Below are 26,549 nucleotides of genomic sequence, written 5' to 3' on the forward strand. Positions count from 1 at the left end.
AGGGGTGAGGGGTGGAGGCGAAGCAAGGAGTTGAGGTGGTGAAGAAGGTGGATCAGGAGGAGGAGGGGGAAGAGGAGAAGGCTTGAGAAAAGTGGTGGTAAACATGTCCTTGGTGACTTTCTTTGGTGGTGGTGAAGTGTTCGAAGCCTCCTGGAAGGACAGTTTCCTCTTGAAAGTGATGGGGGCAGCAAAAATGCACCCTGTCCCCTCTTGGATCTGAATGCGGCGCTGTCGAGCATCGATAGTCTCTGAAAAAGGCTCCACTGGTGATGGTATAGCTGAAGACTGGCTGAAGTCTTTATGCTCTGAAAAAGTTGACTCCCTTGTTTTCGGCACCAACTGTTTTAGTTGGTGTCCTTTTGTCGGCACGGAAGCAGAGTTGGAAGCTGGTCGGCTCGAAGCCGAAGTAGTCAGTGCCAAATTCCAGATCGAAATGACTATGACAGAGGTGCTGGGGGTCGATGCTGAAGATGGTGCTGTAGTCTTGTCTATTTTTGGAGCCGAGCCGGAGGGCGGGGTAGCCAAAACGTTTTTTTTCGGATCCGACCATGGCCTGGTGGCAGTGGAGGTCCGGTAACCTCTGTAAGGGACCTTATAACAATTTTAGAGTGGACAGGAGGGGCCACGGGACTCATGGGTTGCACTGATGTCACCTTGTGGCTTTCGATATCCAACTGGACGTTGGAGTTCTGCATGGAGAAGGCCTCCTCTTGTTCTGGCTCCTCCTGGGCATGCTCCTCTCCAAAGATGTCCGGGGAGTGCACCATCTCCAACAGACAAGCTTTTCGGTCCTGAAGGGTCCTCTATGACTGGAAGGATTTGCAAGCATTGCAGGAAGTTTCCTGGTGATCAGGGGAAAGGCACAGGTTCCACACCAGTCGTTGGTCGGTGTTGGGGAATTTCGAGTGGCACCAAGGACCAAAACAAAATGACGTCCACTCCATCAGCTCAACATACTCTTCAATGCTGTGTGCTTGAGGAAGGCCCAAACAGGCAAGGTCAACCCGGAGGCCGCGCGGTCAGTGCCCAGACCAACGAATGGAGACGAAAGCAAAAATGGAAATACGCTATCGAGTAAACAATGCTGTTTATAAAGGAAAGATGGAAGGACCATTCAAACTGGAGCGAGTCGAAAGACTGAGCGAGGACACACATTCAAATCCATCGGCATAGAGAAAAACAAAGGAGTTGATGTCCATACGCAGTATCACCGAGAAGGAAAAGCCACTCGATCTCATGACTTGGAGAAATACTTCTTCAAAGAAAAACAACTTGCAACACTTCAAACCCAACACTAGATGGCAGGAGTATGCAGAGCACGTGTATCTACAGCCACAAATGCCATTGAACAGTGGTTTTCCTCATTTCAAAGTGTTGAATTTAGGTACCTGTCTGTTATTCATAATGGATTTGTTTTTCCCTCGATATAGTTACTAACCACATTCTAAAGCGATGAGCCACTCTGAAAGTTATTTATAGCAGTATTTAACATTTATATTCCTGAACAAGCAAGGTTATCTGATCATGCGATAAATACTTATTAAATGTTGAAGCTGGGTCACAGGATAAAGTTCTCTCTATAAGCCAAAAATACCAGGGTTCAGCCTTTAATGGACCGGTTACAGTACTATTAGAAATATTTAACAATGTATTTTAGCTCATGCTGAATGATCATTTATTTAAACAACAACTTCTATATAAGCGTGTTATCTGAACAATTAGACATCTGTTTTATAACATAATGGAAATGCCTGTGTTGTGCAGAATCTAAAAAATATTTTGAATAACTAAAATGTTTTAAATATCTATGAATAAACCAGGAAATGGCAAAGGAACTTTGCGTGGCCTACTCAAGTTCTAGAATTTGTAGCAGCACTGCTGAGAGTTGTTTTATCTATATATTTAGAAATGTGACAGGTTCTAAGGCGGTATGGCAGTATGTCTCTGACTGCTGGAACATTCTATGAAACAGTTTTGGTGTTCTAGTATTTTATTAAAAAAGCTAACTTGTAAGTAAAGCATACTAATAAGTGGATTGACGCAGCTTTTAGCTATGGTTCTTCATGGATGATAATGACTACATATAGCTAACTAGCAGAAATGAAAAATATCAAATTAAGTATGCATAAATATGGATTTGTGGATAATGACATCCTTGAGTGATGAAGAAAAGTAATATAAATGGTTGAAAAGTGGTTTTTTTTGGTTTTACATCCCAACAGAAGGGTCTGGGCATAACTGTTGCTCCAGCCTGGACCCTGTTCAGCTAACTGACAGCATAAAGAGTAGACATATGCCTTCAAATTCAACAAGTATATTTCAATGAGCAGTTTATCACAAAATAGGGGATGAGTGTTGCACAGTTGTTTATGTGTACTACTAATTTACAGATAAAAATAATTAATAACAGAAGGGGGTCAATGATCAGATGTTTTAACCCATGATTCTTACATCAGCCATCTGCAACCTGTCGCCTCTTTTAGACCTTGACTTTCTTTCAACCAAACTCCTCCATTAATGGTAGAAAGGATTTGATGTGAGAGGAGAGGCTAGAAACATCAGTTCTGTTGTTCCACTAAAGTTTCACTAAAGCTGTTGACAATGGAGCATAAAGCTAAGATGGATTAACTTTCTAGGTTTTCCTTAAGTTAAGTTTGTCAATTATTATTTTTCACACTGTCAGGAGGCCTTAACAAAAATAGACAGGCTGCTCCAGCCTATGCAGGTAATGGTACTTTTGAATTCAGTAACTGAAGACACATGGATGTTCATCCACAAGGCAACATGTCCATCAACTAATCAACCTAGCAGAGATGTCCAACAGTAGTTTTTGATTTAAGGTAAGAATATGCCTTCTTTCTAGACAGAGGTAACTAATAACAAAGTCATTGCTTCAGGAGGAGTCTGATAGCACCCAATATGGTGTGTTTTGGAGGGACATACAGGATACTGGCAGGGAAATAATTTTAAAACGTTCAGCAATTCCTAAAAAGGAGACACCTCCTCCAGTGCTGCACATCATCTATGAACTTGTCGAGCAAATCTAACCAGTTCTGCTTAGCGACTCATCTCTCCATTATTTCTACATGTTGGGACACTTGGGGGGTGGGGGGGTCTCTGTCAGGTACAGTGCCAGATGTACAAAATGCATTCCAGCATTTTTTTCTGAGGACTTTTTTTCTACATGCCCATTTAACTTTGGTCTTCTTCTGTATTAATTTCTCTAAATCTCCCTATATCTTTCACACTACCAATCTTTTACCAATACACCACCTCATTGGCACACGATGCACCCTTAGTGTTTCCTATTGATGTGTTAAACTGCAACATGATTGCTAAGTTAAAACTGATGAAAATTAAATAACTAGAATACTATTCCTACACATTTTATGAAGTTTCAAAATTGTTACACACTAATGAATACATTGTCCCAAGTGAATGAACATACATGCTTGCACTGTAAGACACCCTCACAAACAATGTAATGAAAGAAACCCAATTTGTTTTGGTTTCATTGTCCAGGTTGCTATATAGGGCAGCATCAATACATAAGCAGCACCAAATGTACGAAGAATCTGTGTCCCACAAAATTCCCCTTAAATTCAAGGAAACAAAAAGAGAAGATTGAGAACCTAGAAATCCTATGGTGTGTCCCCTGTTCCTCTCCATGGCTATGAACATCCCAAGAGTATATGTAGAGGGATAACTATAATCGAGTCAGTGAACCAAACAAGAATTACAAATAGATTCAGGATCAATGGTAAGCGTGTAGCATACTTAGCCCCCCTATGCAGTAAAGGTGAAAATGAAAAGGCAGAGGCAGGCATGACAATATCCCTCACCAGAATCAAGGAGGGGGCAGAGTCTGTAAGTTGTGACGCACAGCACAAGTCCCATACTGCCACTCAGTAGCTGGAGAGCTAAGCCCTAAAGAGATTGTGGTCTCTTTAACAACATAATCATCTACTTGCTATGGAAATTGTCTTCACTTCAGTATTTTGGGCACTGTGACAGAGTTCGTTCATGCTGCGTCTCGAGAAATTTGACTGCCTCAGCTCAGAAGCAGACTAAAAAGGATGGGGAAAAGGTCCAGTCTTGCAGCTTCTACTCCTCCTAGATATCTTCAACACCAGCCCAATGCCCAAATCATATTGCTTCATAAACCACTGATCAACAAGCCCCCTATGGCCTTGGTTCAGTGAAATGCTTCATCTTTATCTGCACAACGAAAATTAGGCATGCAGGGAAAAAAGGCATGTATTTCATTCCAAGAATGTGCATTATTCTCTTGACTTTGTAAAAGCTTTGCATGCCTTTATGAAATGACTGGGTATAGCCCAGGGAGCTAAAATATTTTCAGTTATCAAAAACCAATGGTCCTTGCCATTTTTAGGGTCGAGCCTGCTTTGCATGCGCTCGCGCATGCGTATAGCAGGGAGACTCTTTAGTATTTAGAAAAGGGCTCCGAGCCCTGTCAACTTCACGTCAGTGCTTTTTATTGGTTCGTGGGCTTCCCTAATTAAATCGGCTTGCTTTCATTAGTCGAAAGCACGCATAGGTCATGCCTTTTCCGGTGGCTAGCACTCCTCGAGCACAGCGACCAAGTACAGAAAACATGCGAGGCTCGCTGTTTTCCATCCGGCTGGTGGACTTTTTTTTAAAAACTAATTTACGAGCCCGATCTCGCTTGGCAGAAGTCGAGCGCTTTACCTACTTGATTTCACTTTTTCGGGTTACGTGCATAAATGCACTTTTGCCCGATAGGTGAAAAGTTGGGTTAGGAGTTTACAACGCGATCAGCTCTAACACGAGCAAACGCGAGACCCGATGCATTGTAAATGCTTGTTAATATTATGTTCATATACTTGTAGCTCCTAAGTCTCAAAATTATAGTCTTCAGATGGCAGTTGAGGACAGTCAATGACTGTTTTTTAATTTTGCCTATGAACTGACTTTGACATGCTTGGATGCTGCACACAAACAGTGTGAGCCTCATCACCAGCAAGCTTATTTGAGTGTGACAGTTCTTGCAGCCCTTATGATAAGAAGGGTGAGGAAGGCGTATGGAAGGAATCTCCATCAAGAAGGTGGAATTTGTGAGGATGTTTAGTGCGGGCATTCAAAGGTAGAAGTTTCTGTTGTGATTGCAACAGTCGGTGAAGTGTTCTGCGCCTGCTGCCTCTTCTAGTTACGACTAAGCCTGTTAAGTGTTGTGCGCCCGAGGCCGATTTAGAGTTTTGCACTTGCTGCCTCTTCACTTGCTCACAGGACACTAAATTTGCTGTAACCAGAAAAACTGTCGAATTTTTAAAGCAGAAAGAAAAAAAAGAGGAGGAGGAAGAAAGACGTTCTCAGGAAAGAAATCAAAGACACTGTACTGTACAGAAGCTGTAGTGCACAGGGTTCTTACCCACAAGAAGCGTCCTAGATTTTCATTTTTCTTCATGTAGCATTCTGGTCTTCCGTGATTTGCACAGTGATGACATTTAGTGAAAACTGCAATCTGTTCTGCAACGCATCTTATATAGTGATTATCACGTGGAATCAAATATTATTACACTTGAAGGAATAGAGAAGATCGTGGGCACCCCTCATTTGGCCGGACTGCTTTTATTTTACGTGTAAAGTCACTTCTCTGTCACCAGACACAGGGATTTGCTGCTTGGCACTTTTGTTTGTTTTGTTAAAATGAAACTTCTGTGATCATACATTATTCTTCCATTTGTGTTTTAAGGAAAACGCTATGTAGAGTGCCTCACCACTCCTATCGTTTTCACAGGACCTACGAGATGCATTAAACGACTGATAGCAGTTCCAGTTGGTGGAAAACGTACGTATCATTCATTGAAAGCATTCTTTAGGGTTATTGATTTGCAAAGATTCAGCCAGGATAGAAAAAGTTATTGTATTACTATTCAAGTATAGAAGGTGAAAATGTTTTCCCACCTTCCAGTACGAATGTCAAATACCTGCGAAAACAACCTGAAAAATATTTTGAAGGTTGTTATGTTATGTTACTTGTAAACCACACTATCGCCGATGAGGGTATCCTCGCATTGAGCAGGTGTGTCCCCCAGCCCTGTCTATGGTAGGTGGCTTAATTAAAAAGACAGGCCTTCAGGACAGTTTGAGGCTCTCCTGTGGAGTGGGAGTTGCAGTCTTCCTGAGCTGGTTCTGCATATGAATGAGATGTGTGAGAGTAGGAATCCTGCAGGACAGAGTTGTCTGGGTGGTTGGTGGATGGAGATGTGTATGTTCAGATAGGTAGGGACTAAGCTGTTTGAAATGCATTTGTGTATGGGGAGCCAGTAGAGCTCTTTGAGGAGTGATATGATGTGAGTTCTGTGTAGAAGGTTGAGCATGAGCCTGCCTGACAAGTTCCGGATGGTCTGTATTTTTCTAATGAGTTACTGGGTGATCCCGGCGTAGAAGGTATTCCCGTAGTCCAACTTGCTGGTGACTAGGGCGCGTGTGACAGTTTTCCTATGGTTGTTTGAAGAGCTTCTTCAAAATCTTCAGGGTGTGGAAGCAGGATTCAGTGACGGCGATGACTTGTGCGGTCATGTCGTTTGCGGTCGATGATTATTTTGAGGTTCCTGGAATGGGTGTTGGTCCAAGCTCGGCCTGTCACCAGGTGGAGTCCCATGTTGTGGTGTTTTTGACAAAGATCACTACTTCTGTCTTGTAAGTGATAAGCTCCAGACAGTTGGTTTTCATCCAGTTAGCGACTTCGGTCATGCAGGCTGTGAACTTGTTTCTTTCGCTGAGGGACTCATCTGAGAGGGAGAGTACGGGTTTGTGTTTGTCGGCCTATGAGATTATGTTGATGTCATGTGCACAGATGATATTGGCCAGAGGGATCGTGTATGTGTTGAAGAGGGAAGGGTTGTGCAAAAAACCTTGAGGCTCTCCACAGATGAAATTGAAGGCTTCTGAGGAGTGAGGTGCCAAGCTGACAGCTTGTACTCTGTCCATTAAGGAGCAGAGCGGAGAGCAGGTCTTTGGATGACAATCTCATGCTGGCGCCTGATCCGGATGGGGTGTGAGACCATATCAATTGCTACAGAGATGTCCAGATGAAAGACGACTGCTGTGTTTCCTCTACAGAGATTCATGTGGATGCTGTCAGTGGTGGCCATAAGAGCTGTTTTTGTGCTGTTGTAGGGCCTGAAACCGGAATGTGTTATGTTGAGGAGCTGGTGGCCGCTGAGGGGGTTAGTGAGGCGTTGGTTGATTTGCTTCTGTAAGACTTTTGCCAGGAGAAGGGAGATGGGTCTGTAGCTGCAAAGCATGGCTAGGTCAGCAGAGGGTTTCTTGAGAAGGGGCATGATGTTGGCATTTAGGATAGGTGTTAGTGCTTCATTAATCGGTAGGATTCCTTTGGTGAAGGAGTGGTGGGGGCAAGGGTCAAACAGAGCCCCCATGTGGCTGGTCTTCATAGTAGCAGCAATGTTGATGTTGGTGATGTAGGGCCACGAGGTCAGGGTTTGTTCCGTAGCCGTCATTAGAAGTTGAGTTGCGACAGTTACATGGTTCACTTGACAGTTAAAGATGCTGTATATGGAGAAGATTTTGTTACGGAAGAATTCTGGCAGCTTGTTGCAAAGGCCTTTTGAGGGGGTGCTGTCTCTCTAGAGCCAGCAGGAGGCGCAGTGAAATCTCCGATGATGGTGATGACTTCCTTGCTCCTGTCAGAGCCTGTGTTGATGTGGTCTGCAAGAGCATTGCGCTTAGTGTTTTGTATCCTCTGGTGATAGCATCTTCGGGTTGATTTTAAAATGTCTTTATCTGTGATGTCTTGACTTGTTCTCCATTTGTGCTCCAGTTGCTTGTAGTGGCGTTTTGTCAGGCTCCCGCCCTTCAGTTACGCTTAAGGGGAGACAGGATGTCTGTGCATGTGGTGCTCCAGCTGTCGAGGTTTTCCTGATGGCCTATGGCAAGATGCTGGGGCGAGTGGGCCAGTTTGCAGAGGGTGGAAGCCACTCCTCTTCTGTGATGCTTTCCCAACAGTGCAGGAGGTTCTGGTGGTAGTAGGTCTGTGGTGGTGTGGAACTGTTATGATGAAACTGATGAGATCATGGTCTATCCAGGTCATAGTTGGTGGTTTGTTGCCTGAGATGCTGCTGATTGACAAAAAGATCTAGTCCAATAGTTGTCTGGCGGTGTGGTTGGGTTCTATAACGCAACAGGTTAGGCCAAGGTTTGTGAGGTTTTCTAGAAGGGCTGCAGCGTTTGAGTGAGAGCGGTCTTTAGGTTGAAAGCTAAGGTGTTGGAAGAGGATGAAGGTGCTGGGATTGATGATGAAAACTGTGGTTCATGGCAAGGGGTGCGGTCCAGGCGCAGATGTGCACAGATGGGCTTCCCTTTGGGGTACCCGCTGCGCATCTGCGTTGCATTTGCAGCAAGATTCAAAATATTTGTGACATACAGATGTCCTAGAGTGCTAGGCCCCAAGGAATCCATACATACTTTTGTAACAGTTCTTAAAGTATTGGTTGGACACTTTAATTTGAAAAGTTCACATCACAGCTTATCAGTGATCAACTTGATGCAAGATGCCATTCTAAGAAAATTAAAGAATGCCTTCTGACCTGCAAAATTTCTTCATTTGATAAAGGGCTAGATATAGCAAGAACCACAGAACCACAGAAAACCAGCAGGAAGATGTAAAGTTTTTAGAGTCTACCTCTGTCAATCTGTCTGTGTCAGGAGTCATTAATGCACCTGTGAAACAAAACCTCTTGTAAGCACAAAGACTGAAACAGGGTACAAAAAAACTTGATTTGTTGAAGAAGTGGTGCTTATCAAACTCATACAGATGCCAGACAGTGGGTCAGAAATGCAACATATATATGTGGCATACTGGGGCATATTTTGGAATATGCAGTAAGTGTAAGTTGTGTAAGTTGTCCACTGAATGACAAAGATACTAATGAACAAATGGCAGACAAGTCAGTTTTAGCTACGAAAGGTGAAAAAAAGAGCAATAATGTAATGGACAAAGCACTGGGGTTCCCAACAGAGTTAAAAAAGACAGCAGGAGCTAGGATCACAAGTGTGCATTTGGATAGGTATAAAGCATTCTGGAGTAGAAAACCTATATTCCCACCAGATGTTACAAGAACAGTTTTTGAACGAAGCACAAGGCATGTCGTTGGATACTGTTGGGCTGACATTCAGGTGGCTAACAAAACGATTAGGAGTAAAGGTTGCATGGCAAAGAAATGCACTGACGTGTTTAGGTGGTGGCATCAAGCAGAACTGTAAATGTTCATCCAGGAAAAAATACTACAGGAGATGAAATTCCCTGTAGTATCTGAAAGAGGTTATTTGCTATCTTATTTTAATTGTACATCAGTTTTTGTGCTATTCTTTTTCCTGTTATCTTTCATTTTATAGAGAGCTGTGTGGTGTCCTCATGAAGTACATTCTACATCAGAAACCTAGAGGTTCTGAGCACCTGCCGACCACTTACCTGCTTTCTGATGCTGAATAAAGGCTGTTAGGAACCAGTGATGACTCTCCTCGTTATAAGACATACCCTTCTCATAATAGGAAGTGGTGTAGAAAGCTGTATCAGAATTCAATTTGGGGGCAAATGTAAAAGTATAATGAATGTAACGGTATACTTAACAGTCTTTGAGGGTATATACTCAAGCGTTCATAGTTACTCAGTATTACACAGCATATGAAAACAAAAATAACAACTATCGGAACAAATGTAACTTTCTTACCAAGTGTTGTCTGCGAGTTGGGATTTACATACTGATCTTTACTCCACTCAACCATGCACTTTAAGATCGATACTAAGCACTCTAAACCCTTCTTCCTCAGGCTCAACTCCTAAAATGGAAGATACAACAAAGATGAAATTCTACTTGGAAATGTCGTCTTGTCAAGACCAGATTCACTTCAATGCTTTTCTGTGGCCTAGTCGGGCAACTTACATAAAAAACGTCATTCATATCTATACAGACAGATTTCTTCAGTTCTATTTATTTTATTCCATGCTATGCACCTTTGTATATTGCTTATCAGCAATGGTATTCCACTACCTCTTTATGCATATTGGCATCCATTACAATCCTTGGGTAATCATTGACCACTGTCACAAGTGATAGGTATTGTATTTGGTTGTGTTCCATAATGCTTAGAAGCAAGTCATACTGGATAGTGTGTTAGAATAGATTAGTGTTTTGTTGAGTCATTGTTTACATTTAGAAATTCACTTTCAGACTAACACTCCTCACACACTGATACATAATGGTTTCTTGATCTCTTATTAAAGAAGCTTCTACTGAACCAAATATCCCCTACTCTTCCGGAAGTCGTGGCCCTATTTGACGCAGAGAAGTCCTTCGACTCTCACATGCCATTTTTGAAGGCCACTCTACTTAAGTTGGGATTGCCACCCCCTTTCTGCGACCTTATATGCCTCCCTGTAGCCCACCTGCAAATTAATCGCCAGCTGACTGAGGTTTTTTCCGTATCTATGAGTACAAGATAGGGACATCCTCTTTCCCCTTTATTATTCAGTATTACCCTCGACCCCTTAGTACACCACCTGCAAGAACGTCATCTCCACAGAGGGCTTCAATTTACCACCGGTCTACTCCTATCATCCATCTATGCTTATGAAATTCTTCTATTTGTACACAATACTCCCACACATTTACCACCAATTATTTGAGAAATTATACGCTATGGGTCAACCCGAGCTCTTCCCGCTAACTGATGTTAGCGCCCCATATATGCTAGAGTACTCTCTACGATGGCGCTATGAACCCCCTAAATACCTCGGAATCCTACTACATAGAAACAGGAAGAGGGGATCCACATTAATTATGGACCAACAATCAACAAACTATCCACACAGATAGACCACTGGGTACATCTTCAACTTTCTATTTCAGGAAGGATAGCCATCATTAAGATGGTGATAATGGTGCCTTTTCTCTATCTTTTCTTAAACATCACAATAGTCTTGACTAATATGTTCTCTTCGACCCTGTGCATCCTATTATCCCGGCTGATTTGAGCCAATCACCGTCCTAGAATCAAATGGGACACACTCATCCTACAGTATGAGTGTGCTGGTTTCAGTGTACTGGATCGCCAACTATATGATCTAGCGGCTCAATGTAAATTTTCTTATTATTGGTATAATCCTGATGCTCGACGCACCTATCTCAGGCCGGAATCCCAACAGGCACTGCCTATACAGCTATCCTCGCTCCTTCCCCTCAGCCTACCTCGGGAACCTCTGACATGCATACCCTTTCCACGACCTGCTGGGCCTGGGACATGTTCAGTGCTCCCCTTTTATATTCACCACACAACCTTTTTAGGAGCAATCCCTGGCTCCCCCTTACCCGAAAAACACTGGTGCAGAGCACACTCTAATCTCGTTAACTCCACACTATGGGTAATCTCTTTGTCAATGGCAAGACTGACCTAGGCCACGCTTTCGACCCCTCTGGGAATCCAACATCCCTCAATAAATATATTTGCATGCATTTCTATAGAACCCTGTGCAAGAAACTTATGTCTTACCCTGAGGAACCAGTGGAATTTATACCCCTCTCCCTGGTAATCGCCTCAACTGACAGCTATAGCATGGTCTCCCGCCACTATCACGCAAGCCTGGCAATGAAACCGGCGCACACATACCCTTTCCTAGATTGCGTGGGAACTCGATCTGGGATACTCCCTCACTGATAAAACATGGGCTTACTGCTACCTACAGACTCAGGGAATTTCCCCTAACAGTCGACACACTTTTACATTGCAAGTTTCTACACAAAGCCTATACCACTCCAAAAGCCCTGGCACGCTATGATCCTACACGCGCACATCAATGCCCCCGCTGTCAGGCTGGCCATGCTGATTTTGTACACCTCACATGGACTTGCAGTGTGATCCGGATATATTGGATAGCCATTTCTGCCACCCTCTCTACTATGCTGGAACTCACACTTGACTCGGATCCCCTAATGGCATTTCTGGGTAACCTTAAACCACTGAGCCCTGGCACTCGCAGATGTGCTGCCATGGTTTTGCTCCTTGTCAAACGCTGCATTGCCTTTTGATGGGGCAGCAGCATGCCCCTCACTGTCACCGACTGCCTAACAGATATGCAGTACTGTGACGCGACTAGCGAGATTTATGCCTTACTTCAACCCCCAACTCTAGACTTAAGGATATTTGGGTGTCCCTGCGGCATATCTGCTGACTTTGAATAATGCCATCACTTAAAGTAACACTACCTACATTACTAATATCTGTATCCAGGGCCCCTCCTCACTTCACCTCGAACATGGCCTGTGGATGTTTTCTTAGGGCTGTTGGCATTCTCATTCTACTGAGACGATTTCAATGTTTATGGATGCACTTGTTATTCCTCGGCATTATAATAGCTGTCTTTACTGCAGCAGCACTATTTATGTGGTATATATTCTGCTAAACTTCAATAACAACAAAAGAAGCTTCTCATATGTTTAAATCACTGGCAAAGGATTGCACATACAGTAAACAGCATAAAATCTATTTTTACTGAATACATCAGACCTAATAAAGGGAAGTACAAAGGAGAAGTCAACTGTCCAACAAATAAACAATATTAAACTTATTTCGGTAAAATACATATGACATGCTATTATTTTCAAAAGTGAAACTTCCGTCCTGCAAGCAAGAGCTGTGTACCACCGAGCTGAAGGACACCTAGCTAGTAATGTTCTGTGCAGAAGGACCGTGTTCACATACGGTGCTGTCATCCACAACAACTGTGAATTATCAGCAACACTAACACATTCAAGTGTGGAGCATAATTTCATTCTGTACACCGCATCTTTCAAAAAGGACTCGAAGGAAATAACACTGATAACAGCACAGTAATATTGATCTATCTTAATGTATGAGGCCCAGGAATATTCAAAGCTAAAATCTACTGAAGGATACCTGGAAAAATATTTTCATTGGAAGGCTGTGAAATTGTAATTATTACAAAGAATTTCGAATGGATAATGAAATATTCACTTAATGGTGGGCGCTGATCAATCAATAAAATGGGATCACTGCAATTAAACACCAAGCATCTGGGAGTGGCAGAGACAGCGTAAGGACGCCCAAGTGAACACAAGGCTAACAGCCATATCTTTAATTTATTAAGATGCAGGCATTATTTTTTAAGCAAACTTTAATTTACACTGTAAGAAAAATTACATTTGTTAGGTGTAGGAAAACGCCCTTTTTGGCATGGTCACCTCCACTCTTTGCTCACTGGTACTGATGATTTCGACTGAGGTGCACTGGGTCCCTGCTAAATAGGCCTCCAGTGCTCTTTCCTAAAAAAGAGGTAATAATGTTTACAACTCGCACACTTGTCTACCTGTGTAAGTCCCTAGTAAATGGTACCTAAGGCATGGGTTGAGGAGAGGGTCAATTATGGGCTGCAGCACGTTTTGTGCCACCCTAAAAACGAGATGCACACAGCTCCCATTGCAGTCTGCGTGTCCTGGTGCAAGCCAGGTAGAAACTCGACATGGCACACCCATTTTGTGCCATGTTACTATCACTTCATCTAAATATATGTAAGTCACCCCTCCAGCAGGCCTGGAAGCCCTAAGGCAGGGTGTATTATATTTGATATGGAGTCATACCTGCATGAGCAGATATGCCCCTGTGATGACCAGCCCCATTGCTGAGCCTTGCAAATGAACAGGGACGCCATTTTAAGGTATGTGCTGGGCAATCGTCAACATGAGTGACCCAGTCACATAATGGCTTCATTGAACCCTATGGTGTTTGGTATCAAACACCTTACCCTAATAAGTTCAGGCTGATGCCAGCCTCAGATTTATTACAACGTGCACCCAGGGGGCACCTTAGAGGTGCCCCCTGAACCCCACCAGTCTCTTAGTGTGTTGGCTGACTGGCCTCGACCAGCCTGCCACCACCAGACAAGTTTCTGATCCCCTCGAGGTGAGAGCCCGTGCTCTCAAAGGTCAGATTCAAAGCCTGCTCCAGAGAGGGGTGTTGTCACCAACTCCAGCAGGATGCAAGCAGATCTGCATACCAAGGCCAGAGGCCTCAAAGTGCCTGTCTCCTTTAGTATGCAAACCTCCTGACTTCCCCAAACCTGGGTGTAGCCACCCCCTGCCCTGAGGCCATTTGGCACCAGGACAGGTGGGAAAAGTGGCTACTCAGAAGGTGTGTACTACCTCTGGGCTAACCAGGCCCCTAAGGTGGGCTACCTGAAGTGGACACTTGTGAAAGAGTTTCACTGTCTTATTCATGATTGTATATAAGCCTCCTGGGATAGGAATATGCCCACTCACCACAGGAAGAAGTCATATAGGGGATGTAGGCACCCCAAGGTTAAGTAACCCATTAGCTACTACCATGCACACCCCTAAATTCATTATTTAGGTGACTCACCAACACCAGAAGACAGATTCCTCGGTCCCCAGAAGAAGGTCACTGAAAAGCTGTGAAATGCAATAACAGAGGAGCACCTACTGACTTCGCCCTTACCTGCCAGCCTGTCTGTAGCCCTCCACAACTGCGCCAAAGTTGGGTTGGACTGCCTGCACTTCTAAAAGCATCAGGATCTTCTGTGGAGTACAGGAGCTACTTCCCTGCACCCTGCGAACACCCAAGAAGAACCCTGAGTACTCTGGACCACCCAAGGGAAAAAAAAATATCTGACATCTGACAGCACCACTGCACCCATGCCCCCTACCCTGAGTCAATGTGGGCCAACGGTGCCAGCGTGGTCACCATCCCCTCCAGGACATGAGTTCCTCCTCTTTGGGCTTCCCAACGCCGCCTGCAGCCTCTCTGTGCAGGACCCCTCTACTGCGACCATCTCCAGTGACAAAGACCCAACTCCTCTTGACACCTCTGCACCCGACCATCGCAAACTGATGAGAATAGATCCAAAGGTGTCCCTGAGCATCGCAAGACCTGTTGGGTCAGTCGGACTGGCCCCCCTAGTCCTCACCTAAAGCGCATTTTTCCCAGGACCGTTTCTCATTCAAACCAATGGGGCACCCAATGCCATAAAGTACATCTGGACCTGGCCGCCCCAGAGTCCCCCGAGATGACCTGTTGGTGTTGCCTTAGACAGTGCCCTGTATTTATCTTAATTCTTGATGATTGGTCCTGTAAGTCGCTGCTGAATGCCTGTATGCAATACACATGTTTTTCTCCATATGACTGCATTGCTGCTTTAAAGACAAGTATCTTGCTATTTCTCTTCAAAACTGTATAATTATTTATTTAGAATAAAGTTTAATGGTCTTGAAACATAATTTAAACGTAGTAACTATTTTTCTAAACGACTGGTCTCGAGTTCCTTCTTGAGTGTATGACTCATTTATTGCCTTTGTGAGTACACCAAATGCTTAACACTACCATCTGATAAGCCTAACTGCTGGCCCACATTAACACAAAAGAGAGCTTTTGGGATTGCCATTTGTAACCCTGTAAACCAATAGGGGTTGCCTGGACTATCTGCATAGTGCCCCCATACATTGGGGCACTACATAGATAGCCAGCTTTCTACATTATGCTACAACACAGGCAATATATTTGTGTATGTGAAAAAATCTCAAATTGTACGAGCTGGTAAAACTAAAGCATGATAGGAAAATAACCAGTGTTTATTGTTTACTACAAGTGCCTTCAGAACAAGAGACAGATATACAAGTCTTACTCAGTAGTCCACTGAATTTCCAAACAGCACTGAAATCCCCTCCATTGCCTGCAAACAAATGATAAACAACCACTCCCAGCAAGCCATTGTCACCATACAGGGTTGGTTTATGCTTCTTTCCAGTAGATAAAGGTGTTAGGGAGGGTGCCTGAAACGTCTTCACCAAGAAAGTGGAATGAAATAAAGCTCTCAAGAACTGTGAAATCTCAGGAAGTTTCAAAACTTCAAAAACCACCAACATTTATATCAAAAAGATTTAACTGAATGTTTTGACCGTTCCACAACAACCTATTCCTAGGAAACCACAGACCTAGATCCCTCAAAAAATGTTCCAACAAACCAAACTCCTGTACCTTTCAATCCTTCCAACTCCCAATAAAGAAAGGATATCTTCTCTAAAGATCACTGGGCCCACTGACCTGATCTGTCTAGATGCAGTCAAGGCAGACCTGTTTAATATTTAGTGCCTATCATCCATTGTCTGGACAATGAGGGCACCCAGTCACTCGCTTTTTGTAACCTCTCTCACTTTTTACACAGTTGATACATACGCTCAAATTAAGTAAGTTTTCGAGAAAGCCGTTTCCAGCATACAGGAACCCTGTGCAAGCATGGAAGTCTGAATAAAATTAGGAAGTTGCACTACGTCCGCCTGAACATGTGCAAGTCTAAATCTTATGTCCTCGGTGGCCGCAGAGACCGCTGGTTGAAAGAATCCAATTTTTTTGCACTGCATCCAAAATGTTGAGTTAAATTATTGATTCTAAATCACTTCCCATTGTTGACATTGTAGAGTATGTTCCTACTCCTCATATTACTAGTCACTTGGCGGGTCCCACTGCTATTGGCTTTCATATGCATTGTTTCTTCTTTTAATGACTTGCCTCTATCTGCAGCAAAAAAAAAAAATCACGAAATTGGAACTTTTACAAAAATAAAAGTCCCTGCAAATTCTTAACCCTTTCCATGCATCCGACAGCCTGGAGCCATCCAACTCTGCAGTGCTCATGTTCGTCGAATGGCTCCTGGCCATCCACGCACATGGCACTGGAAATACCTCTTGTGCGAGCACCAGAGGGATTTCCTTTGGATATTTTCAGTTTTGGTTGCTGGGGAAGAGCTTCCCCAGCAACCAAGGCTGAAAATATCCCTACCCTGTAATGACGATCGGCGCGCTGACATCATTAAAGGGAAAATTAAAGTGAATTGAGCAGATCAGTTAATTCGCTTTCATTTTCTTCGGTGCTTAGCAGCATATCTCAGCTCCCTGAGCACAGGTTTCAATGGGAGAGGTACTGTTCCCTAAAGGTTCCGTGCTTGGGGCTGGCCTCAGGAGTTTGATCCCCAAGCAGGTATCCATTCCACAAGGCCACCACAGAAGGGGGAGCAGCCTCTTGAGCAAGGACCTTTGCTGCTCCCCCTTCATTTTATTTAAATAAGTCAGTCTAGGGACAGTCTTTCTGCCCAGGCAGAAAGCCCACTAGACATTAGGGATTATTATTATTTTTATTTTTTTAAATAAAAGACGGGTGGGGGCTGCCCAGAATGGGTACAGCGATGCCCCCACCCCCTGTAAAATAGGCACAGTGTTTCTCCCCACCCCCAAGGGGAATGGAGCAAGAAGCCCTCTAGACACCAGGGATTTTTTTAAAAATAAAAGAGGGGTGGAGGCTGTGATGTGTCCATGTTGTGTTTTGGACCGTTTCCTGTAGCGGGCACTAGGCCTACCTGCACAAGTGAGGTACCACTTTTATCGGGGACTTCGGGGAATGCTGGGTGGAAGGAAGTATGTGGCTTCCCTCAGATTCCAGAACTTTCCATCACAGAAATTATAGAAAAATGTGTTTTTTAGACACATTTTGAGGTTTGCAGGGGATTCTGGTTAAAAGAACGTGGTGAAAGCCACAAACGTCACTCCACCCTGTATTCCCCTAGGTGTCTAGTTTTAAAAAATTTACAGGTTTGCTAGATTTCCCTAGGTGCTGGCTGAGATGGAGCCCAAAATCCACAGTTAGGCATACTGCATAAAAAGGGCCTGTTTTTAGTGGGAAAATGTGCTATGTCCACATTGCGTTTTGGGCACTAGACGAGAAATGCCCTCTAGATCACATGCTAGAATAGGTACCCCCAAATGAAAAAAATGTGCAACTAACCACTGCTTCTAAACTCCATATCTTTTGCCCATTTCAGAAATACATAGGTTTCCTTGATACCAATTTTTCACTCTCTATATTTTACAAAATTAATTACAATATACCAGGTACACAATAAAAAAAACCCTGCAAGGTGCAGCTCAGTTAATGGCTTTGGGTACCTAGGGTTCTTGGTGAGCCTACAAGCCCTACGTATCCACGCAACCAGAATGGTCCAACGGACGTAACGGTATTCTGCTTTTGAAAATCTTCCACAGTTAGGATAAGTTACAGATGAAAACGTAGATACAAATGGCTTTTCAACTCAATTTCAATATTTTTTTTATTTCAACGGTTACTTTCTATAGGAAAACGTGGAAGAATCTACACAAATTGCTGAATTCAGCTTTCTGTCTACTTTTCAGAAATGTAGAGCTTTCAGGATCCACCATTGGTTTCACACCCTTTTCTACCACTACCTGGAAGGAGGCTGAAAGCACAAAACATAAGAAAAATGGGCTATGTCCATATAACATGCCAAAACTGGGTTAGAAAATTTGGTTTGGGCAGTCTCCTGGCTCCTTTCCCCTGGGAATTACCCTTGTGCTCACCCCAGTGGACAGTCTTCCTAAATGGCACCTTTGTGCTCCCTTGTTTCCCACTCTCATCAGTTCTCTTCCTTCTTGCACCCCCTAACCCAAATGGCACCCAGCTTTCTGCCTCTATCGCCACCCCACCCCTTTACCACCGCTAAGCACAGTTAGCAGCATGAAATACATGGAACTGTTTTTTTAGCCCACTCTGCCCTCCTTCTGCCATAATTTAAGGTGGGAGTAAGACAGAGGACCCTAACGTAACAGTTTCCCTCCAGCACCATATATTTGATGCTGGGAAGCATGATGGCGGAGTGGTGACTGAGAGAACAGCATTTTCACCTGCCATCATGCAGAGCGGAGTGCAGGCCATGCTGTCAAAGATCCATCTAAAAGTCTTAAGTTGCACAAAGATAAAATGTGTAAACATTGCACGCATAGGTGCTAAAATATAGTAGCGACCACCAATAGAACAAGCATTGGGAAGCCAGTAGGTGTCGCCTTGGGGCGTTTTTTTATCGCCTTGCAGACTGCCTCTGTTATATGGATAATTACACAATTACCAATATAATTCAGTGTGGGCAAACTATTTTTTTTCTCTTGTCTCTCCCCTTCGTCCTGCATGGTGCTCACATCGCGAACAGGCACAACAGTCTGAACCTGATCATTGGAATTAGAGCCCTTGTCACATTGTTCACAGTTACCTAATCAGAGGCTTTTCTTGTGGCTCACCTTAAACTTAAAATTTATCTTTTCTATAAAACAAAAATCCTCAAAAGGAATGCGGCTCTCCTGGCACGGCGGGAGAGCCAATAACACATTATTAACTGCTCTTGGGAAAATCACCCCATAATGCTTTGCAGGGCATTATTTTTACAAAACATTTTTGCTCATAACTCAGCCAGAGGTGGTCCAAGGGCAATGGGGCCATCTTCAAAACATTGATCACAATGTGCTCTTTCTGACTACATCATCTCTGAGACTCCACACTATGTTAGTAGGGACTCCAAAATAATAACCCCTACCAACTTTCAGTGTCCTTTTAAGTGCTCTCATGGCTAGAACTTTTGTTTCACAGCTGGAAATAGCTTGTGTTTTAAAGGCCTTATTTATAATATAATTGCTGTAGACCTGCTACTCCTGAAAATGGGTGCCCTATACCCTCTAGAGTCTAAATACATGGTTACACTGCATTATTTATTGCCATTTTCTTTTTATGTGGTTATGCCCTCTAGGGGCTAACTATACCGTTACATGGCCATGTTTTTTTTACAAATACTATTTTCATTGTGGTGTCCTCTAGGGGCTGTTCTAAGCATTACAGTCATATAAACATACTAAAATATTCCTGGCACAGAAACTTGCCCCATAATGTTTTACAGGGCATTACTTTTACAAAACATCTTTGCTCATAACTCAGCCTGTGGTCGTAGTAGGACAATGGGACCACCACCATAGTAGGACAATGGGACCACCACCAAAACGTTAACAACAACATGCTCTGTCTGTTCACATCACCTCTGGGTCCCACAATAATAACCCCTCCCACCATTCAGTGTCTTTTCAAGCGCTCTCATGGTTGGAACTTTTGTTTTACAGCTGAGAACAGCTTGTGTTTTAAGGGCCTTGTTTGTAATATCATTACTACAGACCTGCTATCCCTGAGAATTTTAAGGTACTATGCCCTCTAGGGGCTACATCTATGGTTGCACTGCCTTATTTATTGCTATTTTCTTTTTGTGTGGTTATGCCCTCTAGGGGCTAACTATATAGTTACATGACCATGTTTCTTACAAATGCTATTTTCATTGTGATGCCCCTTCCGGGCTATTCCAATCATTACAGTCATATCAACATACTAAAATATTTGTGGCACAGAAACTTGCTCCATAATGCTTTGCAGGGCGTTACTTTTCCAAAATCATTTTTGCTCATAACTCAGCCTATGGTGGTCCTAGGACAATGGGGCCACAAGATGCTCTTTCTGTCTACATCATCTCTGGGACCTCACACTATGCTAGTGAGGACTCCAAAATAATAACCCCCTACCACCATCCATTATCTTTTTAAGCTCTCTCATTGCTGGACCTTTTGTTTTACTGCTGGGAGAAGTTATTTTTTTATGGGCCTTGTTTATATTATCATTTCAATGGGCCTGTAGCCTTGAAAATATGTAATGCACTATGCCCTCTAGTGGCTAAATATATGGTTATACTGCATTATTTTCTCCCATTCTTTTTTCAGGTGGTTATACTCTCGAAGAGTTGACTGTATGGTTACATGACCATGTTTCTTCCAAATGCTATTTTATTGTGGTCTTTTCTAGGGGGTGTTCTGAGCATTGCAGTCAACATACTATGATATTTGCAGCACTAAAACGCACCCCATAATGCTCTGCAGGTCATTAATTTTACAAAACATTTTGCTCATCTACTCAGCCGTTGGTGGTCCTAGAACAATGGGACCACCTTCTAAACGTTCTGTCTACATCATCTCTGGGTCCCCACACTAGGTTAGTGAGGACCCCAAAATAATAACCCCTCCCACCTTTCAGTGTCTTTTAAGGCTAGAACGTTTGTTTTATAGCTGCGTGAACTTTTGTTTTAAAGGTCTTGTTTGTAATACCACTGCTATAAGGCCTGCTAGCCTTATAAACACTCTCTAGGGCAGTGATACTCAAAGTACGGCCCGGGGGCCGCATCCGGCCCTTTTGACCTTTACATGCGGCCCCAAAGGCAGCAGTAGCACTAGGCTGCTGTTTACTCGATTTAACAGGGGACACATTGTTTAAACATGATTGAAGATAAAGAAAGGAAGTAAGGAATTTGTCCTGCATCGTTTTAACTGCAGGAACACTTTCATTCTTTAAGAAATCTTGCAGAAAATGGCTGCAACTATGATAAGAGTTCTTAAAAATTCAAAAAGTTTATTTCATTTATACACCGAACCATTTAATCTAAGTACATAAAATTATATCAGTGCATGGAGAAGTATTTTTTAAAACAAGATATTTCAAACATAAATTCAGAAATGTTCATTCTTTCCCCCACCTTGATAACAATGCCAGTAGTGAACTAAGAGGCAAGCCAGTTGTTACCTGCACTCTTTGACTGGCCTGATTTGCTATTATACATGACACACTTTATTAAATCGAACACAGGAGGAAAGTTTGCACAGTGCACATACCAAAGTCATGCATTGTGAGGTCCTCCTACATACAAAATTGAAGAAAAAGAAGGGAACGTGAAATAAAACAATTGCCTAGGATCAGACAGTTTGGTAAAGCAGGGAAGCTGGGATTAATGCCAGGTTTTCTGGTTTCACATTTTGCGATTCAGACACTAGATCTATATGCTTTGCTTCCCTCTATCGCCACCATAACGCCACAAACCCTCCCCAACCAGAGCTCCCTCCTCCCTTTGAACGGCATGCTGCTAGCATCAATGCGGCCCTCGGTAGCACCACAGACCAAACTTGTGGCCCCTGGGAAAATGTTTGCGAGTACCCATGCTCTAGGGGCTAAGTAGATGGTTACACTGCATTAGTTTCTCCTGTTTTTTTCATGGGGTTATGTCCTCCAGGGGATAACAATATAGTTACATGGCCAGGTTTCTTACAAATGGTATTTGTGTTATGGTGGCCTCTAGGGGCTGTTTTGAGCATTAAACTCTAATGCCAAAAGTTTATTTTGGATAAAGGTTTATATGATAATTGTATATGTTTTAATAATCTCTTCTTGTTACAATTATGACCATGATTAAGGCCAACTTAACATCCTTATTACCCTATGACTGTTTGAAAACTCTTCATATGTTTGGGTGCCCTTCTAGTTTATTTCTCCTCTGTCGCTGTCTTATGCCTTTTTTGGGGGAATTGTGTTAGCCAGCCAGCAACTCTGAAGTTGGGGTGGAGAAAGTGGTATTCTATTGGAATTAGCAAGGCAGATTTAAACTAGGAAGCTAAATGGCAACAATTTCATTTTTTGCTGCAGATAGAAGAAGAAGGTAAATGAAAGCGTTTTAGTTATATGCAGGACCACTAGAATTATATGGCAGGAAAAGACGAAATTATGAGGCAGGGTTGACCAATTTATGTGGCAAGAAAAGTCCAGTTATGAATTTACAATGCAATTATCTCTAACTCAAGCAAATGGGAGACCTACCGCATTGCAAATGCTTGCTAGTTTATGGTCATGTATCAGCGCTGAATCTGCAATAGCAGTAGGGAGAGAAGAGTGGGTCAAGCTTTCGGGGTAAAAAATACGTGCTTCTGGTGGCTGCAGGCACCCACGGCACGTGAGTAGTCGCATATGCCGTTTTAGGTTACACTCACCCAGCCTTATTTTACTCTTGTCTCCGAGGTAATAGAAGGGTAGTACAAGCTCCTGAAAGGTCCTAGCACTGTGGCAGCTCATCTGCATGCACAAAAGATACTCTACATGGACACACTTTGAACTGGGAAGCTAGTCTAGGCACTGTGGCCCATATGAGGTCCCTCAATGGATGGATGGGCCCTGTAAGTTTGCATCGTCATTCAAGGCTGACTGTGAACAACATTGCCTGACACAAAGTGTTCTCTGTATTTAGTGCTGAAAGAATAAAAAAGGCCCCAAATAAAAGAACTTGGGCTGGTGCCTGGCTAAAGACACTGGCTTTGAAACTCTTCTTCTACCGAGGAAAACATCATGTTTTGGTTGATTGGAGAAAGACGAGGTTGGTAAAACATGATGGGAATACTGTGTGTGAAAAACCACTTAGAGGGCCAGGAAGTCACTTGAAGAGGTTAAAGAAAGTTCAAAGACCAGCACCTAAAATATACAGACCTTCAAGCTACTGCAATCTTTTTTGCCAAATTTTGCGGCCTCATAAAAAAAAATTAATTGTGGACCCAAAAATCCAAATTTGTCGTATGTTTTGCAACAAGCACTAAATGTGGCAGTCACAAAAATACTGTGGCCGAGATGTTGGGCCAGCAAGTCAGCTCTGCACAGCATGCGAGATCTCTGAAGGCAAATTTTTGGTGCCAGAGAGAGAGTACAGCTTAAAAAAAAAAAAACACAATCTTACCAAGCAATGCGATCTTTCAAAGGAAGCAAATGCTGGTGGTGTGCGCAAAGTGTTAGTGAAGCATAGAAGGAAATGCTCCTTCTATGAAGAGCTCACAATGTGAGGCACCCGAGTATAATTAAGGAATCTAGACTTCCTATATAGTCACAGTAGTCTCTGTAAATGGCTACTGCTATTTTGGAATTATCAAGTATATGTTCCTTGTGGTCTAGAGAAACCCAGATACCTTGATACTACAGGTAAAGCCTGCACTGAAGACCTCATGGAAAACCTTAGCGATTGTTTGTGAATGTTTTGAAATTACAAATGTTCAAAATAAATACAGAGAGGTATTGTCATGTATATAATATTTGGGAGACAAACTCTTATTGGAGCTATCCTTCAAGGAGTATAAACTCATCGCTTTCAAAGACTAATATTTTTCTCAGGAAACACGTAATTGCTTTTAGGTAGTGTTATAGATTAGGTAATTGATTTTTCTGATATCGATGTTAACTTTATTATTCCGATGCCCAATTGTTATATTGCCCTTTAGGAAAACAACCTTGATTATATTATCAAACCAGAAAGTGTGCCTTCACAAAACAGAAGGTAGTTACTTAGTGAAAAACTGGGATAATTAGAACCCCTTATGATCTTAGACTCTTAGATAATATTTAAGTTTTTAATTTTCAGGAATCTTGGAGTTCCATCAGAATAGAGGGATTAATACATTTAAAAATATTCTAAAATGTTATCATTTGTAATGGAACATATTAGACACTGCAACTAATAAGACACTTAAGATCTTAACCTTGTCTTTAGATGTCTGCTATGACAAGCACATGTCAATGCCCAGCCAGATAATTAGTCAGAGTTGCAATATTCAAGGTCTCTGTGTTCTTTCTTATTCTAATTCCCTTTCGTTAGGTCTACTGCTAACCAACATTTTTCTCTTGAGAAAGGCTATTTGAAGATTCCGAGAAGTGCAAAAACATTGACGGCTCTCACTAGATCTAGTCTGCAAGTTTAGTGCTTTCTGACACATTTTATACCCTGCTGGTTCAAAGCACCGCCAACAGTTTCACCCTCTCATTTACAGCACAAAACTGCATGCTAAAAGAAGAGAAAAAGTATTTGTTAGTACCAAATGTTTTGGTACACGTTTTTGCCTTTTATGTCATCCTCATGTGGTGGTCAAATCATTTATTTTACTGTACGCACCGGTACTTCCTTACCATAGTGGACATGATAGATTACCTTACATATATTCTGACTGTTTAACATTGACTATGAGGCTACAAGCTACCCATCAATCCTGCCTGTGACTCTTTACTGGAATTCCTTTAATTGTCAGAGACTTCAGGGACACCATCAATGCTGGTCTACTTAGGCCCCTCACCTCTTGGATATCCCTCTGCCCAAAGGAGTGCAAGGGTTTGCAGGATCCAAAAAGAACTTGAGAATGGAGAAAAAACAAACAGAGCTTTCCCAGATCCCTCTTTTGCAATTCTACTGCTCTAGTAATAATTAATGTGGTAAAAGGCAGAGTTATTGTAGAAATTCCCAATCCACACCTTGCATGTACTCTTCATTTATTGTCATCCTAACATGATACTGCCTCTCAAAATGGCTCCTGAATAGTTACCTGTACTTTGTCAGCGTTAGGTCTTTTCTCAGACCTTTCACAACACAAATGTTCAAATGTTTATGGGCACTTTCACAGGGATGCAAAAACTTTACTAATGTGCATTATATTCCTGATATATGTTGTCCATTTGTATAACACAGACTACAATTTGAATGGCCCTTTCTCAGAATCTGGTTGCCCTTTATGTTGGTAGGGTACTCATTCAATAGCAGTCACGTGTTAATATTGTATTTGGCTGCTCAATGGCTATATTGGATATTGGTTAGTGAAATTAGAGTAAACTTGTACATTTAGCTTTGTTTTTTACAGAGTATCGCCTGCAAGAACCTTAAGAATTCAGTTGAACATTATGTGCGCATGTTTATGTGTGCAGGGGGTCACTGCCGTTATTTTGTCCAGCTAGGGTGTATGGTTGATTTTCTGTTACATTAGATGACTGTTATATTATGAGTTATCTCTGTCCATGATGTGCTTTGATGCCATTCTTGTTTCATGTTGGTTTGGTAAGATTAAATTAGGTTCTTCTGGATTGCTGATGGGTAGATTGATGACATGACTGCCTCTCACTGTTTGTTTGAATTTCCTAAAATCATTCTAGTAAACTTGTTTTTCTCTGCTTGCACGTTCTGCAAGTGGATGTCTTAGCAGGTTCGTATCCTCAGCTCAAAGCTTTCACAGTGAAGTTTACTGCTAGATATAAGTTTGATGTGATCTGCTACAGTGTTGTAGAGCGAAGTGGAGCATGAAGAGCATAGTCTATGTTAAGTGGCCAAACATATGACTGTCAGAATAAACATTCACCTAACAGTGGTCTGACCAATACACAATACAGCTATTCTTTGTTGTTTTAAGGGCAATGCAACAATGATTGCCTCACTTACCAACTAATGAAGGCATGGTGCTACCATTCTTAGCCTTCTCACATACATTAAAGTGACATGCCATTAACAGGTAACCATATGTGTGATACAGCTTGTTGACCTGTAGCACCTTCGGTATCTGGGCGCCATTTATGTTGTTGGGGCACTCATTCACAAGAATCATTTATTCATGTTGTATTTGGCTATTTAAAGGCCATGTTGGATAGTGGTTAGTGAGCTTAATGTAAACTAGTGTATTTAGCCTTGTTTTGCAGAGTATCGCCTGCTCCAAGAACCTTTGTGTTGAACATTATATGTGCAAGCATATGGGTGCAGAAGGACACTGTCATTGTTTGGTTCAGCTAAAACGTATGGTTGGTTGTCCATTACCTGACATTAGGTGGCTATTAGGTTTCAAGGTAGCTTTGCCCGTTACATGTTTGGATATCATTCTCTTCTCATGTGGATGTGATAAGATTCAGTTAAGTTCTACTAGTTGGGTGACAGGTAGATTGATGAGATGTATATATTGCTGGCATATGAATGCCTCTCA

The 26,549-nt window shown here is 42.5% G+C and overlaps 1 protein-coding gene across 1 annotated transcript in view; it reads right to left on the reverse strand.

Moving 5' to 3' along the window:
* ARFGEF1 (ARF guanine nucleotide exchange factor 1) overlaps window positions 1–26,549 on the reverse strand; it is a 961,498-nt gene that overhangs the window by 542,631 nt on the left and 392,318 nt on the right. The window contains exon 13 of the mRNA XM_069220293.1: window positions 9,735–9,843. Coding sequence (XP_069076394.1) covers window positions 9,735–9,843 — 109 coding nt within the window. The remainder of the gene's footprint in view (window positions 1–9,734; window positions 9,844–26,549) is intronic.

Source organism: Pleurodeles waltl, chromosome 2_2 (genome assembly GCF_031143425.1).
Source record: "Pleurodeles waltl isolate 20211129_DDA chromosome 2_2, aPleWal1.hap1.20221129, whole genome shotgun sequence".
Classification (NCBI taxonomy): Eukaryota; Metazoa; Chordata; class Amphibia; order Caudata; family Salamandridae; genus Pleurodeles; species Pleurodeles waltl.